This window comes from Mustela nivalis (assembly GCF_964662115.1).
Source record: "Mustela nivalis genome assembly, chromosome: 18".
Classification (NCBI taxonomy): domain Eukaryota; kingdom Metazoa; phylum Chordata; class Mammalia; order Carnivora; family Mustelidae; genus Mustela; species Mustela nivalis.
In genome coordinates this window covers 44,104,100-44,120,941 of record NC_139037.1, presented here as the reverse complement: position 1 = coordinate 44,120,941, position 16,842 = coordinate 44,104,100, and the positions used below count along the sequence as shown (strand labels likewise).

Here is a 16,842-nt window from a genome sequence, read left to right as displayed (position 1 = left end):
ACAGTCGGTGAACAAACTCCTCACTCAAGTGTATGGAGCAGGAGGGAACGGTGACAGGTCTTTGCTGAGTGACTTTTTAAAAATCCATTCCACCGGGGCACCTGGGTGGCTCAGTGGGTTAAGCCTCTGCCTTCGGCTCAGGTCATGATCCCAGGGTCCTGGGATCAAACCCCACATCGGGCTCTCTGCTCAGCAGGAAGCCTGCCCCCGCCCCCACTGCCTGCCTCTCTACTTGTGATCTGTCAAATTAATAAATAACAAAATCTTTAAAAAAAAAAAATTCCATTCCACCGCCTGGTGATACCAATAGCCTAGGGATGACAAAGTCTGTGAAATGGCCACTGAACACCTTGGCTACTGGCCCACTGTTAGGCAGTCTTTCCAACAAGTGTACCACTATTAGCCTGTAAATGGTCCAGAAAGTCCAGATAGTCCTGGTTTCATTTCAAGGGCCACAGTGCCGTGGCTGGAGTCGGCTGCCCAGGCTGGACAGCAGCCCCACGGCCCGTCTCAATGGCTGAGACAGCACTGGCCAGCCAAGCAGGGGCCGCAGGTCCAGCGTAGTCCATCGGCCAGGAGCAAGGGGACCATGGGGCCTCCCATTCCGTGAGACAAATGGGACACATGTTGGCAAAAGTGAGTCAGCATGACGACTTCTGCATGGGAAACATGAAAGGACACTACGAAAAACCTTCAAGTTCAACAGTCTGGGTGGTCTTGATCTTCCTACAATACAAAGTGATTTCCAACAGCTTCTTTTAAAATCTAAACACAGGGGTGCCTGCCTGGCTCAGTCCAGAGGTGCACATGACTCTCTGATTTGGGGGCTGTGAGTTTGAGACCCACATTGGGTATAGAGATAATTTAATAAAATCTTTAAAAATAAGGGACACCTATCTGGCTCAGTCAGTTAAGCATTTGCTTTCAGCTCAGGTCATAGTCCGAGGGTCCTGGGTTCGAGCCCCGCATCAGGCTCCCTGCTCAGTGGGGAGTCTGCTTCTCCTACTCCCTCTGCCCCCTGCCTTGTACTCTCCCTTGCTCTACTCTAATACACAAAATATTTAAAAACTAAGTAAATAAAAATAAAATCCACTTTTTATCTTCCACACAACTAAGGGAGAGACAAGTCTTGCTAGAATAGGTGGAGAAAGACCCCCTGCTCAGCCAGAGGCATCACTGGGCTTGAAGTCCCCTGTAGGAAGCTTGAGGGTGGCAGCATGGGTATAAAGGAGGAATAAGCTACCAAGGAGGAATAAGGAGACAGGCAGGCAGGCAGAGGTGGACACCAGCTCTCTAAAGGAGGCTTGCGGAGCACTTCCCTTGCGCCACCCAATGCCTATGATTTCATGTAACCCTCACACCCACCCAGAGTACAGGTGAGGAAACTGGGGGTTCAAAGAAGTTGAGTGACCTGCTCCCTGCTGCACACCTGGAATGGTGGGTGGAGAGTCTTTTCCCAGTCCTTCCTGGGACCACAGGCTCTCCCAGAGCTGGGTCCTCATCTATCTGGGATACAGCAGGCAGGTTTCATCTGCTCACCATCCTCTGAGGCTAGATGGCCAGACTGCCTAGAAAGCTTGGCAGGGAGAGGGCCAGAATCCCTGAGCAACATCTCCGCAAATGAGGAAGGCTACAAAGGAGGACGTAAGGTATTTGCACAACCTGCCTCTGGAACAGAGGTCTAAGCCCTATGGGGTGCAAGTCTCTCCCCCAGTGCACAGAATGTGAGCTTTCTGGCCTGAGGGGATTTCTAGGAAGAGCAAAGGGAAGGAGGCCTTGCTCAGCTTCCTGAGTCACCTGTGCAAGTGGAAGCCCCAGGCCACCTGCCTGACCCCATGGGTTCCCCCAACACTGCTCCACGTTCGGGACTATGCGTGTGGACAATGGAGGAGGAAGAAAGGAAGAGCCTCCAGAGTTTAGAGTCAGGGCGGGAACACCCACAGGCAGGCAGCAGAATGGGGGCCAAGCCTGGAGGCCGAATTGAGCCAGGTGGTGGTACCCTGTCCCCATTTCACCGCAGAAGCACATGGGAGACCCGAGAAAGGCTGCAGAGCCACGGAGAAACATGACAATCATGGATGCCAAAGTGATTTGGGTCAAAGCCACTCCAGTCTCAGAAAGGTCTGAGTTTTCCCCTGGCCAGGACACACCCTCAGTCCGGTCCTCCTGTGCCCTCGCAGGCAGTGTCTCAAGGTGTGAGTTAGTCTATAGTGGGTCATTATTTAAAAAACAAAACAAAGAAAAACAAAAACCAACAGAGTGGGGTATGGCTAGAATTATTCAAAAGTGACAGAAGGAAATGCCAGAGATTATCGCAGGTGTTGTTTGGTGAATCTTTATGGGCACTCAGTGGAGATGCAAGATGTATTTCATTCAAGAAGATTTGGAAGAGATATATTTTTTTAAGGAGGCCATTTCTAGAATGGGACATCTTACATAGTGCTCTATGTTAATTCTGGTAGAGTTTAAATCAGCAATCCTACAAAGAAAGCAAGCACTTGCTGAAATTTATTTTAAAAGGGAAGACCCTTTTTATTAAACTTGTACATTTTTTTCTCTTCCTTTCAGAATCCTAATTTTTTAAAAAAACTTACTGTTTACAAAAACAAAACAAAGCAAAAACACATACATCAAACAAAGGAAACCATGAAGACATTACTTTTGCGGTGGGAAAGGACACTACAGGATTCCATGTAATGCCAGAAAACTAAGACCTGGAGCAGAAAACTAAAGTGAAGAGCAGCTGACTCTGGCCTGGGGCCAGACCACATGCAGTGTGAGGCAGAGCCCTCCTCCAAGAAGGTTCTCAAAGCAGACCCAGCCAGGAGAAAAGCCCCCTCACCTTCTGGAGTAACAAACAGACCCAAAGCCCTAATGATCGTAAAAGCACAAACCAATCACTCTATTTTAAAAAGCACATACACACACGCTACACTTGTCTCCCCTCCCTCCCCAGGTTTTCGCCATCCGCAGGGAGGCCCAAGGAAGGGCAGCCTCTTGCTGGCAGGGCCTTCACAGGACATAGGTGTTCTTCACCAGGTGCTCCTTGTCATCCCCAGTGCTCCAGACGGTGCGGAGGGTGCGCTCCTGGTTCCTCCGGGCCACCCGGATCAGGCAGACCACAGAGGCGCCCAGCAAGACGATCAGGACCATCACGAAGAGCCCCACCAGGACCACCACTGGGGAGCAGAGAAAGGCTTCAGAACCAGAAGGGCAAGAAGAAGCACAGCCAGCGCGCAGCCGCACAGGCGGCAGCAGGACTCGTGCACGCAGGCTCAGGGCAAGGACCAGCAGCTGTTGTGCCAGACCTCCCTGGACCCCAGCCCCAGAGGGGGTCTGGAGGAAGGACACCGCCTGCCTGAGGAGTCCTCAGGGAGTCTACAGTCCTGAGGAGGAGGTAACTGAGAAAAGGAGGTGCCGTATTATGTGTACCCAGTGGCTGTGTGTGTTCTCTCTTTCTGAACAAAAAAATCCCACTTCCACTCTGTACTTCCACCTCTCGGGGGCAAATCGTACAGGAATCCAAATTCTCCAAATGGGTACCAGGATGTAAAAAGCACATACCTCTGGCTTGTGTGTAAACATAAAACACCGAGGTTTGTGTTCATACAGCACAGCTTGTGTAGGCATCAGCTAAGATGCCTTCCTTCAGGTGGGGCTGCAGCTAAGAATGTGGCCTGCTGTGCCAGTGCCCTGGCTCCCTCTCCCACGTGAAGCCGTGTGGCTACCGAATGGACAAGGGCCGTTCCTTCTCCACCCGCAACCCTCCATGGCTGGGCTGCTTTCTGCCCTGTGCCTGGCAACCCAGATTCCAGCTTCGCTCATCTAGAACAGAGCAGACATGCAGGCCAGGTCTGGGCTCCTGAACAGGAAAACAGGTGTAAAGAGGCCAAACCAGTGTGGCCGGTCCTTGTGCAAACACCATCATCCATGACTCAGGCAAATCCGAAACAAAAGCGAGAGGCGGCCCGGGGTCTTGTCAGACCAGCCTGCTTGGGGACAACAGCATTGGCCCTGCCTCGCTCGGCCCACACACAGTAAGGGCTCTCCAACTTCCTGTCACCCACGAGCAACTCAGCACACCCCTCAGCAGCTAAGTTCCCTCCAAACCTAGAGACAGCCTGAGGCCTGTGTGCAGCAGAAGGCATAAGCCCAACAGTAGGACTTGTCCTCCTGTCACACCCCGGGGCTGCCCGGGTGGAGACTGCCTTCCTCCAGCTCCCCTGCCCCATTTATTATAATACCTGCCGGGACAAACATCCCACTGTATGTTTCAAGCTGCCTGACTGTTCTCATACAAAAACAGGGCTTTCAACCCAAAAGGGGTTTACAGTGAAGGATTATGTGTCAGAGACAACAGGAGCCTGCAAAAACACAGCTGAGCTTAGTCAGGGCAGGGAGGTGGAAGAGGGCTGGAGGCCTCTTACCTTTAGAGCCACGGGGGAGGAAAGGATACAACTGCTTGCCTGGAAAAGAACACATAACGCCAAGGTCAGCTCACGGTCCTCCTGCCCTCCAGAGCTGCCACCAACCAGGGATTCACAGGAGGCTCTTTCTGAGGGATTTCTTCCAGCTCTTTTGAGGTTCTGAGGCTTTACTATCCTGGTGGGGACCTAGGACACATCTGTGCAACAGCTGGGCCCAAAGCCCATCTCTTCCCCACAAGGGAGCCAGAGAATGGTAGCGTCCAAATGGCAGCACTGCTGAGGTCTTCTTTTAGGGACAGGGACATGTCCTCTCAAGGGCCTCGTCCACACACCACTGTCTCTTGCATTTAGGAATCAGGCAGGCTCACCAAGGCAGTGGTGCATGCACTCCTCCTCAGAGAGGTAGCTGTTTTTATTGCCCCGGCACCCTCCGTAGATGAAGCTGTCGCAAGAGTTCTTCTCTGCATCAAAGTACCAGCGTGGGAAAGACGCGCGGCAAGGCCCAGTGACTGCTTTGGCAGTGCAGTATTCTGGGAACGACACAACCCAAAGAGTACGAGTTAGCAGAGCTCAGATGTGAAGCAGAGCTGGAATGTTCCTGAACAGTCACACTGCTACCCGCCAACACAGAAACAGCTCTCTGCCAAAGGAACTTGTAAATTACAGAAAGGGCCAGTCTGGCCCACTTGACAGTCCTCCATGTTTTGGGGGAATCTTTCTCTTTACAGCCAAACTCCTATCAGTAAGGAGATCACTCTATGTCAGGCACCGTTCTAGGGACTGCACATGTATTAATTTTTTATTAAGTAATCTCCCTAAGAGATCTGTTGTTGAGAAGCTCATTTCATACTCGGGAGTCAGATGCAGGCCCCTCCCCGCGGCCACACAGCTGGGGAGAGGCAGAGCCAGCCCACCAGACTGCCTCTCCAAAGTCAAGCTTCACCGCCCACTTGTGTGCCATAGCCACTTCCAGCAGAGGTCAGGAAGCTCTGCTCTACACCTTCCTTAATGGAAATATTCAAGTGTGTCTCAATTCCCAACTAAGAAAAAAACCATGTTTTTCCCATACACAAGTATTTTTAAAATGTTATACCTTCGTAGTCAAAAATGTCACTGGAGAGGTCATCAGAATCCTGCCTTCTGGAAACTATAACAGAAACATCCAAGTCAGGGAGGCTGGGATGGACACAGTACACACAGACTGGCTGGGGTGGGGACTAGCAGGGCCCACTGAGGAAGCACGGACACTCTGGCACCTAGAAGTGGAGTCTCCTCCTTGGGTAGGTCTGTCGCCTCCCAGGCATCACAGGCTCTATCATACACACTGCAATGAATGCTGGATGGGGAGGCCTGCCTGTCACCTCAGGGGTTACTAAGGAAATTCATCCCAGCCACAATTTCTGGAGTGATGAGCAAGATGGTCTTGTTCACTCCTGACATCCAGGAGCGCCCTCCTGGAGATATTTTCTTCTACAACAAGATGGAAACTAGAGAGACCATGCCAATGCCTGATGTTCTAGATGACCCTGGAGGCCTGCTTGGGAATAAAGACTAAACTCAGGCAAAGCAATGGTCAGGACAGTCAAAGGATTCCTGGCCTAGGACAACTCAAGAGTGACTGGAACAAGCCAGCAAACCACTGACCTAATAAATGCTCACTCTCACCTAACCACTGGTGCCAGAACCAGAGGACCAAAGTCAAGGCTGCAATCAGTGCAGAGCCAATGGCCAAATTGTGTGTGTGTGTGGGGGGGTGTGCTGCCCTCAAATGGGACAGGGGCAGATTCCCTCCCTCCACAGCAGGTCTTGCCCAGCAGAGCCCACTGCCTGCCTGGGAACTGGCCTTCAAGAAAGCTGGGCTGGACTTGCCAGTGCATCTGGACCACTCACCCCAGGCTCCTGATGCATGCAGAGTCCTTTAAGCATAAAGGAGGAATGGGGCAGTTGCTGTCAGCACTACAAAGCAAGCTAACACAAAGCTCAAGATCAAGGACTGCCCTGGGAATGGAGGCGGGGGTGGCAGAAGACAGAGGACTCGGTATGGGGAGGGGGACAGCAAGGACAACCAAGAACGAAGTAGACAAATGAGGCAAGGAGAGGCAGAGAGGGGCAGTGAAGACAACACAGCAGGCAGAGGCCAGGGGACTTGAGGCCAGGCCAGCCTAGAGACGGAAGGGTTCTGAGCCGCAGTCAACAGCAACAGCCACAATCCCTTGTCCCCCAGGAGGAAGCAGAGCAAGCCGGAAGCCCCAGAGCGCCCCTGGGCCCCCTCATCCGCTGGGGAGTATGAAATCCCTGGTGAGAGGACACCAGCCAGGAGCTAGAAGCTGTTGCCCAGGCAGAGCCCCAGACAGGGAGGTGGAAGCCCTCACATGACTCCCAAATTGCAGATGTCCTTCTGTGGTCCAGATGGCCCGCCATTCTATCCTAGACTGTTTAAGAACCTACCACTTGGGACAGCGGAATCCGCTCCATTCCTTCTGGTGGCCAGCTCATCAATGGTGTTCTCTGCAAGGGGACAAACACAATGAGAAAGTGCATGTCAAGAATGCGCTGTGGTGGGGCACCTGGGTGGCTCAGTGGATTAGGCCGCTGCCTTCGGCTTGGGTCATGATCTCAGTGTCCTGGGATCCAGCCCCGCATCGGGCTCTTTGCTCAGCAGGGAGCCTGCCTCTCTCTCTCTCTGTCAAATAAATAAAATCTTAAAAAAAAAAAAAAAAAAAAAAAAAAAGAATGCGCCGTGACACAGAACAGGCAGAGTCCCCTGAGCCGCCATGGTCCCAGATGCCTCTCACCAAGACTCCCGTTTCTCCTTTATGTGGGCCCTTTTTTTTTTTTTTTTTAAAGATTTTATTTATTTATTTGACAGAGAGAGAGATCACAAATAGGCAGAGAGACAGAGAGAGAGATGAGGAGAAGCAGGCTCCCTGCTGAGCAGAGAGCCCCATGCGGGACTCAATCCCAGGCCCCTGGGATCATGACCTGAGCCGAAGGCAGAGGCCCAACCCACTGAGCCACCCAGGCGCCCCTATGTGGGCCCTTTGATGTACATGCTGGACCACAAGCCTGCAAGAACTTGGAAATAAGGAACCAAGACGGCCCCTGTGGGCTCAACTTTAAGACCCCTCACTGGTAATCAGAGCAAAAATGTATGAAATGACTTTAAAAAGACATACTGGGGAGCACCAGGGTGGCTTAGTGGGTTGAGCCTCTGCCTTTGGCTCAGGTCATGATCTCAGGGTCCTGGGATCAAGCCCCGCATCGGGCTCTGCTCAGCGGAGAGCCTGCTTCCTCCTCTCTCTCTGCCTACTTGTGATTTCTGTCAAAAAATAAAAAATAAAAAGACAGAATGGCTTCCAGGGCCAAATAATCTGTTTAACTGTATTAACTCACCCAATGAATTAAGAAAGTGAGGTAATGCAGTAGTCTGAACATACTTCATGCCACCCAACTGTGGGAAATAGGAAAATTTTAAGCTACGTGTATTTTCTCTCACATACACATGAAATGATGGGGTAGGGTGGAGAGGCCAGCCAGAGAAGGAGGTACAAAAAGAGAAGCACTGGCAGGGTCCAGAAGGACAGGACCTGGCTCCCCTGCCTCCCAGAGGTTCCCAGTAGACCCAGGGCAGAGGCACAGGGCCGGCATCACCTGATGCCACTGAACATCCGTATCACAAGTCAGCACCCCTTGCTCCGCCCCTCTGCACAGCCAGCAATTTTCTGGGAATCTGGCTGTGCGGCTTGCCTGCATGGACTAAAGGTACAGCCGACTCAGAGACGTGAGTGTCGGGTCCCCTGGGCAGTTCTGGTTCTCATTATAAATTAATAAACTGACATTCTCATGATATTGGCTTCCCACAGAGAGTGCCTGCTTGGGAGAGAATATGCTGGCAAAAGACTCCAGCGACTCGTTCCTGCTCCCAAACCCGTGGGCGAGCTTCCATGAGACATGCAGTGGGGCCACACTTGGGTGCCCACACAGGAGCTCTCTGGGACCCCTGACCACGGACCACCTCTCCAGCAAAACACAACAACATGTGACCCTTTGTAACAACATCCTGTTGGAATGCCCACTGTTCAGTTCTTATGTTCTTAAAATTTCAACCATTTTCCTGAAAAGTAAGGAGAAGCTAAAACAGGCAGGCACATTTGCTACAGATAACTCTTAATGGAAAAGGAAGAGAAAAGGTAGCAAAAATATTTCCCTTTAATTCCTGCTCCCATACCGGATCACAGTGGACAACAACAAAAAAAAATCAGTAAGTATTTTCCTCAGTCACCATCTGATAAGGTTACTGCCCAAAAGGTGAGGGACTTGGCTGTATGATCCCAAAGGAACACCCGGCCACCTGTTTTCTAAATACTTATTGAATGTCTGCAGGGCAGTGCAACACAAAGATCAACAAAACATTCCTCGAGGTGCTCCGTCACTCTGGGCTTGTGTGCTCGAGCACCATTTTGAACCTCAGGCCACACACAGCCAAGGCCACTGCTGTTTACCCCTCTTCGTGTACAACTTTAATAAGCATATCTGCTTTCTGAACACAGAACTGAAAGCCAAGGGAGATTAGAGCCAGTGTGTGAGGAGACATAAAACCCAACAAGGATGCAGGCTCATCTCTAGAGCAGGGATCCCAGGACCCCAGGATCATGACTCGAGCCGAAAGCAGACACTTAACCGACTGAACCACCCAGGCACCCCAAGTATGTTCCAGTTTTAATTTGACTCATAGCTTAGCTGGCTGGGTAAGCTCAAGTCATTTGTCCCAGAAGTAAAATTAACCCAAATGCCCAGGGAGCAGGTGGGCAGCCTGTCTGAGTGGCCTGCAGGACTCACCTCTTCTAGGTCTGACTTACGCTCAGCAGGGGGAGAAAGAAGTCAAGACAGCCATGTCCCCTCCCCCCAGCTCCAGCCTGTGGTCTACTCTCTTTTCTGGGAAGAAGAGGGAGAAGACTGCTATGAAACCACCGTGTGGGCGACCTTCAAACTGTGCCTGTTTCTTCTGCTTTTTAAAAACATCCCCCAAGCTCAGCCAGGAAGAAGAGAGCACAAGGCAAAAGGCATCACATCCCAGTTAATAAAGTATCTCTAGGTTATACCATTTCTCCATGGAATAATGTCTTACCTGTGACACCAGCACATTTCTCAAGACAGTCCTCTTTGGTCATGTAATTATTTTTATTCCCATCACAGCCACCATACACAAACTGCTGGCAGGACCCATCAGTGACATTGTACCACCATCTAGGGAAAGAGGCCCGGCATCTTCCCACTTTCTTCGGAACTCGACAAAAGTCTAAAATACAAAGCAGAGACCAGTTGGCTTGGCAGGGCAATCTTGCCAACAGAGAAGATGCACAGATCTACAGGAGGCGGCCCCCAATTTTCCTGAAACCCAAGATCCAGCACAGCTTCTCTGCGAGCCCTTTCTTAAGTGCAGCCACCAAGCTTAGTGACTCCTTCCTTGTACAGGCAAGAAACACATCATATAACAACAAAGATACCAACCCACCCAACTTAACTATATTTCAGTTGCATGTTCCTTCTGTCCCTGCTCCCGATTATTAAAGACACACAACATCCAGTGTAGAAAAAGGCCTTCAAAGGCAAAAAACCCACACCAGACACCAAGGGGGAACTTAGCACTGAAGGATGTGTCTTAACCTTCTTTATCCACCATTTGACCAGGTCAGCCACTTCACACTCAAATTTCCACAAGAGCCTCATAAAGAAGCTCCTCACTCTAGCCCTCCCGCCTCCCAAGGCAACTGACAGCACGCCTCTGCTCCAGGCTTTTATCTGAGCATTCCAAGAGGAGCCCCCAAATCAGACCCTACTCTAGTACAAGGGAAACAAACCAAAAAATGTTATAAAATTCCAGCCAGCTACATCTGTCTCTGAAAGGCCTAGATAGCTCCTGCCTCTTAAGAAGGTAGAGATAGGGGCGCCTGGGTGGCTCAGTGGGTTAAAGCCTCTGCCTTTGGCTCAGGTCATGATTCCAGGGTCCCAGGATCGAGCCCCGCATTGGGCTCTCTGCTCAGCGGGAAACTTGCTTCCCCCCCCCCCCGCCTGCCTCTCTGCCTACTGTGATCTCTGTCAAATAAATAAATAAATCTATCTTTAAAAAAAAAAAAAAGAAAGAAAGAAAACAATATTAACTCAGTGAGGCAGACAGTTTTTAAAAGGTATGCATAATGTAGGGAGGTGATATTCTATTGAAATTAAGAATACAGGCTCTATTGTCTGACTTCTAGCAACTGAAAATGAGCTTTAAGCTGTGAGGGTTAATAATACCTCAGTGCCTCTGTTTATTACAAAATTAGCAAAGAAAGTTTAAGAATATCACCTACTACGTGTAACTGTTTTGAAGAATAAACAAGACAATCTAGGGGTGCCTAGGTGGCTCAGTTGGTTAAGTGTCTGCCTTTGCCTCAGGTCATGATTCTGGGGTCCTGGGACTGAGTTCCGTGTCAGGCTCCCTGCTCAGCAGAAAGCCTGCTTCTCCCTCTTTCTCTGCCTGCTGCTCAGCCTACTTGTGTTCTCTATCAAATAAATAAATAAAATCTTAAAAAAATAAACAAGACAATCCATATAAACACTAAAAAGTATAAGATGGCTGATATAAATTATTTATCACTACTGAAAACAAGTCATTATATAACCCTTAATCCATTATTATACAAGGAAATTAATTCTGCTGCATTATGCTTTTCTCATAGAAAATTTGTGCTCCTTGAACTTTCTCTTTACTTTTAAAAATTTCAGTTCCTACCTTTGAGAAAATATAGTTTTTCTTAAGACTTCAAATGATCCTCCTGTCTCAGCCTCCCAAGTAGCTGTGACTACAGGCATGTGCCACTGTCTAAATTATTAATTATGAAAGCTTGTATTATTTAATAATTTGGTGCCACAATAAGATTTTGAACGACATTCCTAATATCTAAGATGTGAAAATTAAGTGTTCTTCAAAGAAGAGCCCTGGCATTTCCTCCTCCCTAACAAACAGAGGTACAAGGAAACCCATGATTGGGCTAGATTTCTTTTTCAAACTAGGAGTAGAATTCTGTCTCTCATAATTTCACCAATTATATTTTGCCAAAACAAAGCCACAAAGAAATGTTCACACATAAACTAGAAGCACATACACCAAAATATTAAAAGTGATTATTTTAGACAGTGAGATTTTCTTTTTAAATTTCTTAGGACATTAGGGGTGCCTGGGTGGCTCAGTCATTAAGTATCTGCCTTTGACTCAGTTCATGATCCCAGGGTTCTGGGATAGAGCTGGCTCCCGCAAAGCAGGAAGCCTGCTTCTCCCTCTCCTGCTCCCTCTGCTTGTATTCCCTCTCTCGCGGTCTCTCTGTGTGTCCAATAAATAAATAAATAAATAAAATCTTGGGGCGCCTGGGTGGCTCAGTGGGTTAAAGCCTCTGCCTTCAGCTCGGGTCATGGTCCCAGGGTCCTGGGATCGAGCCCCATATCGGGCTCTCTGCTCAGCAGGGAACCTGCTTCCTCCTCTCACTCTCTCTCTGCCTACCTGTGATCTCTATCTGTCACACAAAAAAAAAAAAAAAAAAAAAACTTCTTAGGACATTAATTTCTTTTGCAATAGGTCTGCATTATTTTTATTTTTTTTTAAAGATTTTATTTATTCATTCGACAGATAGATCACAAGTAGGCAGAGAGGCAGGCAGAGAGAGAGAGAGAGAGAGGAGGAAGCAGGCTCCCCACCAGCAGAGAGACCGATGCGGGGCTCGATCCCAGGAGTCCGAGATCATGACCTGAGCCGAAGGCAGCAGCCTCAACCCACTGAACCACCCAGGCGCCCCTGCATTTTTTTTTAATTTTTTTATTTATTTATCAGAGAGAGAGAGGGAGAGAGAGCGAGCACAGGCAGACAGAATGGCAGGCAGAGGCAGAGGGAGAAGCAGATTCCCTGCTGAGCAAGGAGCCTGATGTGGGACTCGATCCCAGGGCACCAGGATCATGACCTGAGCCGAAGGCAGCCGCTTAACCCACTGAGCCACCCAGGTGCCCCCCCCTGCATTATTTTTATTATAATAAACACAACATAAAGATATTCAAAAGTATTTAAGATATTTTAAGTCACTGTTACGGCAGAGGTTATATTTTCAACATTAAAGAAAAATCTATTTTTTTAACATTTTTTTAAAGATTTTATTTATTTATTTGACAGAGACAGAGAGAGAGAGAGAGAGAGCACAAGCAGGCAGAGAGAGAAAGAAGCAGGCTCCCCACTGAGCAGAGAGCCCGATGCGAGGCTCGATCCCAGGGCCCTGGGATCATAACCTGAGCCGAAGGCAGCAGCTTAATCCACTGAGCCACCCAGGCACCTTAGGGTTACCTGCGTGGTTCAGTGGGTTAAAGCCTCTGTCTTCAGCTTAGGTCATGATCTCAGGGTCCTGGGATCGAGACCCGAATTGGGCTCTCTGCTCAGCGGGGAGCCTGCTTCTCTCTCTCTCTCTCTCTGCCTGCCTCTCTGCCTACTTGTGATCTCTGTCAAATTAAAAAAAATAAAAATAAAAAAAGAAGGTAGAGATAACCAAGTGCTGGAGGTATATCGTCTGCACCAGCACCAAAGACAGACTTTCTCCTGGAGGAATCAGGAGGATAGAAAGCAAGCTGAAAAGGGAGTGACCCGACTACGTGACTCATCGTCTGCCCAGTACCACCCTCTCTCTTCTTGGGATCATGAGTCCACATCACCTCCCCTACTTCCCTGGCCCTCCACCCATCTCGTTGTCTGCCATAAGGGCATTCCAATCTGAGTAGGGTACTTAATAATCAGCTCAAATAAAAGTACCCCAGGGCCCAGCACTTGGTTATATGCTGTCATTTACTCCTAATTATTTTCATGTTTGTGACATTTACTTCACTAACTAGGGGACAGCTTTTGAAAGCAGAAGGCAAAATCTAGTTTCTCCTAAAATATAACAATGGGCATGAAACCAAATGTTCCACAAAACATCAATTTATGGACAAAAGGGTTGTAGCACTGAGCCAAAACCTCAAGGAAGGGGTGCCTGGGTGGCTCAGAGGGTTAAGCCTCTGCCTCCAGCTCAGGTCATGATCTCAGGGTTCTGGGATCAAGCCCCACATCGGGCTCCCTGCTCAGCGGGAAGCCTGCTTCCCCCTCTCTCTCCTCCTGCCTCTCTGCCTACCTGTGATCTCTGTCTCTCTGTCAAATAAATAAAATCTTAAAAATAAAAAACAAAACCTCAAGGAACTCTCACACACACCAATAAACCACAGGAAACTAGTATAGCAGAAAAAGCGTTTTCTGAACTTAAGAAACTTTGTTAATTTGAAAGCAACCATCCTTTAAATCACCAATTTAAAAGTACCTTATCTGGATACTTCATATGAACAGAATCATTTATTATGTCCAGAAAAGCGAAATCAAGAGAGACAGGAAGTAGATTACTGCCTGCCTAGGGCTGTGGGGTTGGGGGATGGTGTGAACTGCACATGGGCACAGGGATCTTTTCGGGATGATGGAAATGTTCTAAAATTAGGTTGTGGGGATGGTTGTACAACTCTATAAATGTAATAAAACTCACTGGATTGTATGTTCGAAACAACTGATTTTATGGTATGTGAATGCTTTAATAAAGCAGTGTAAGAAAAAAAAGGGGCATCTCCTGTCCATAACACATTAACCAGGATCAGCTGGGTGTGCACCTGGAGCAGATACTTTTGACAACATGCCAAAGGTCACACAACACATCATCAACAAGGCCCAAGGAAAACACTGTAGGAAAAGGGTTCTCTGGTGTAGAATTTACTCAATCCTGGCTGTCAAATGTCTGAGGCAGCACTGCTGTTAACAGCAAGACAAGACGGAGCAGAGCCACACAACCACCATATGTGACCCAAAGTGAAAACAACCCAGAGGCAGCTGGGGGGGCGGTGGTGGTGGGGAGACACAGACCCCGACTGCTACAGAGGTAACAGCCTATCCAACGCCCTGCCAAGCTGAGCACCTGCAACTCACCCGGACTGCTTGGTATCCTTGTTTCCTGAGCAGTTTCAGGGACAGTCTTTCAGACAAAAAAACCCGAGAGAAGCACTGCACACTCTAAATGGGTGAACTGTATCATAGGTGAACTACATCTCAAAACAAAACCCTGAGAGAATGCCCGACGAAGCTCGAAGCAGCTTAGGTGGGACCCACCAGACAACACCACAGCACAGAAGGTCACAGGCTGACCACCTACCTCATCAAGGGTGGAAATTCAGTTAACTTTTCCGAAAGCAAGGGGGCCAGGTACACGCTCTATGCAAGGCTGATGGTATATAAAGAGGAGAAAAAACTTCTCTAGGGCTGAAGAGCATTTAGCTTAGTGAAGTCACACTGCCCAGAATCTGGCCCTCATCTCTGTCACTCAGACACTTAACTCGTGGAGGCCCAGCTGACCAAACGCAAGGATGCGGTCACCGGCTGACAGAGCGCATAGGAGGATGCCAAGAAAGAACGGTCAAGCAGCTTGGATGTACCCGTCAATGAGCAGACCACCTCAGAAAGCAGACGGAAACGGAGCCCGTCCCTTGGAGTCAGAGTAAGGAGAAGTGTGCTGTTAAGTTTCCCTCCTCCACTAGGACCTACCAGGAAGGCCAGAGGCTCCCAGAAAACAACTCAGGACACACAGTCAAGATACCAGTCAAGGTGTGCCTCTGGGACACTTCCTTTCCTGACTGGAACATTCTTCCAGTATATGTGATGGTCTCTTTACAACAAACCCTGTGGGCCTGGGAGGCCACTAAGTCCCAGAGAGCAGCTCTCATCTGCTCTTAAATGACACACTGAGGGGCACCTGGGTGGCTCAGTGGGTTAAGGCCTCTGCCTTCGGCTCGGGTAGTGATCCCAGGGTCCTGGGATCGAGCCCCTTGTCAGGCTTTCTGCTCCGCGGGGAGCCTGCTTCCTCCTCTCTCTCTACCTGCCTCTCTGTGTACTTGTGATCTCTGTCAAATAAATAAATAAAATCTTAAAAAAAAAATGATGACACACTGACTTTACAGTTGAAGTTTCAGAAAACAGCCTTATTTTTAGGTTCCCTGGGTGGGGTAGGAGGAGAGGGGAGATACGGGACGGGAGGGACACTTCACTTTTGTCACAGGGCAATTTAGAAATTTCTCTTTTTAAGTAGGCTCCACACTCAACATGGGGCCCAACATGGAGCTTGAACTCACAACCCTGAGATCAAGACTGATCAAGAGTCAGATGCTTAACTGACGGAGCAACCCAGGTGCCCCTAGAAATGACTCTTTATTGAGAGAGAACTGGACTAAAAACACAGTATGCCTGTAAAGACAAAATGCTGACAGTTGCTGAAGCTAAGTAATGGGCCATGTGGGCTCACAGAACTGTGTGTGTATTTGAAAATTTCTATAATAAAAAGAGAAAAAGGGCGCCTGGGTGGCTCAGTGGGTTAAGCCGCTGCCTTCGGCTCAGGTCATGATCTCAGGGTTCTGGGATCGAGGCCCGCATCGGGCTCTCTGCTCAGCAGAGAGCCTGCTTCCTCCTCTCTCTCTGCCTGCTTGTGATCTCTCTCTGTCAAATAAATAAATAAAAAAAAAATCTTTAAAAAAAATAAAAAGAGAAAAAAATCTTATCTGTTCTTTTCACACAAATTTGATTACAGTATAACTGAGAGCTCCAAGTAGTAGAATAATCAGCTGAAGCTAACCTTAAGGTTCCATCAAGGTGAAATTTAACCAAGTGTCAAGACAAAGTCCTTGGGGCGCTCAGTCATTAGATTTCTGCGGCTCAGGTCATGACCCCAGGGTCCTGGGATGAAGCCCCACATTGTGCTTCCTGCTCTGCAGGAAGCCTGCTTCTCCCTCTCCCACCCCCTGTGCTTGTGTTCCCTCTCTCACAGTGTCTCTCTCTCTCTATCAAATAAACAAAATCTTAAAAAAAAAAAAAAAAAAAAAAAGATATCCTTTCTCCGAGTCTGGAAACTCCCTGTGAAATGGAGAAAATTCTCATTTTGCCCTATGCTTTTAAGCCTCTATAATAGAAATTTTCACTGTTTAGACTTAAGTGAACTCAGGAAAAAGCATTTTGGTTTTGTCTGCTTGTTTGTTCCGAAGGAGACAGTGTCCTTTCAGATGAACAGGCCACACATTCTTTAATTCACCTCCAACCCAAAGAGCATCAGTGCACTCTCCTTCACTGTTCTCCAAATGGCTTATACAAAAAGTCAGAAATACTTTGGTATGTAACACGGCTTCCGTGACTTGTCATTTTCCATAAAGGCTTTTTTTTCCCCCCCAATTAAAGCACTGTACTTTGGTAGGTCCAGATTAAAATAAAAATGAACCAAAATGGGGGCGCCTGGCTGGTGAAGTCAGTACAGCGTGTGACTCTTGATCTCAGGGTTGTGAGATC

The 16,842-nt window shown here is 48.6% G+C and overlaps 1 protein-coding gene across 1 annotated transcript in view; it reads right to left on the bottom strand.

Moving 5' to 3' along the window:
* Window positions 1–2,507: 2,507 nt before the first annotated feature.
* The window catches only part of SPINT2 (serine peptidase inhibitor, Kunitz type 2), a 32,568-nt gene continuing 18,233 nt past the window's right edge, over window positions 2,508–16,842 (bottom strand). The window contains exons 2-7 of the mRNA XM_082709108.1: window positions 9,556–9,726; window positions 6,876–6,935; window positions 5,521–5,574; window positions 4,796–4,957; window positions 4,428–4,466; window positions 2,508–3,179 (exon numbers count right to left, since the gene is read on the bottom strand). Of these exons, the coding sequence (XP_082565234.1) occupies window positions 3,013–3,179; window positions 4,428–4,466; window positions 4,796–4,957; window positions 5,521–5,574; window positions 6,876–6,935; window positions 9,556–9,726 (653 nt within the window). The 3' untranslated portion in view covers window positions 2,508–3,012. The remainder of the gene's footprint in view (window positions 3,180–4,427; window positions 4,467–4,795; window positions 4,958–5,520; window positions 5,575–6,875; window positions 6,936–9,555; window positions 9,727–16,842) is intronic.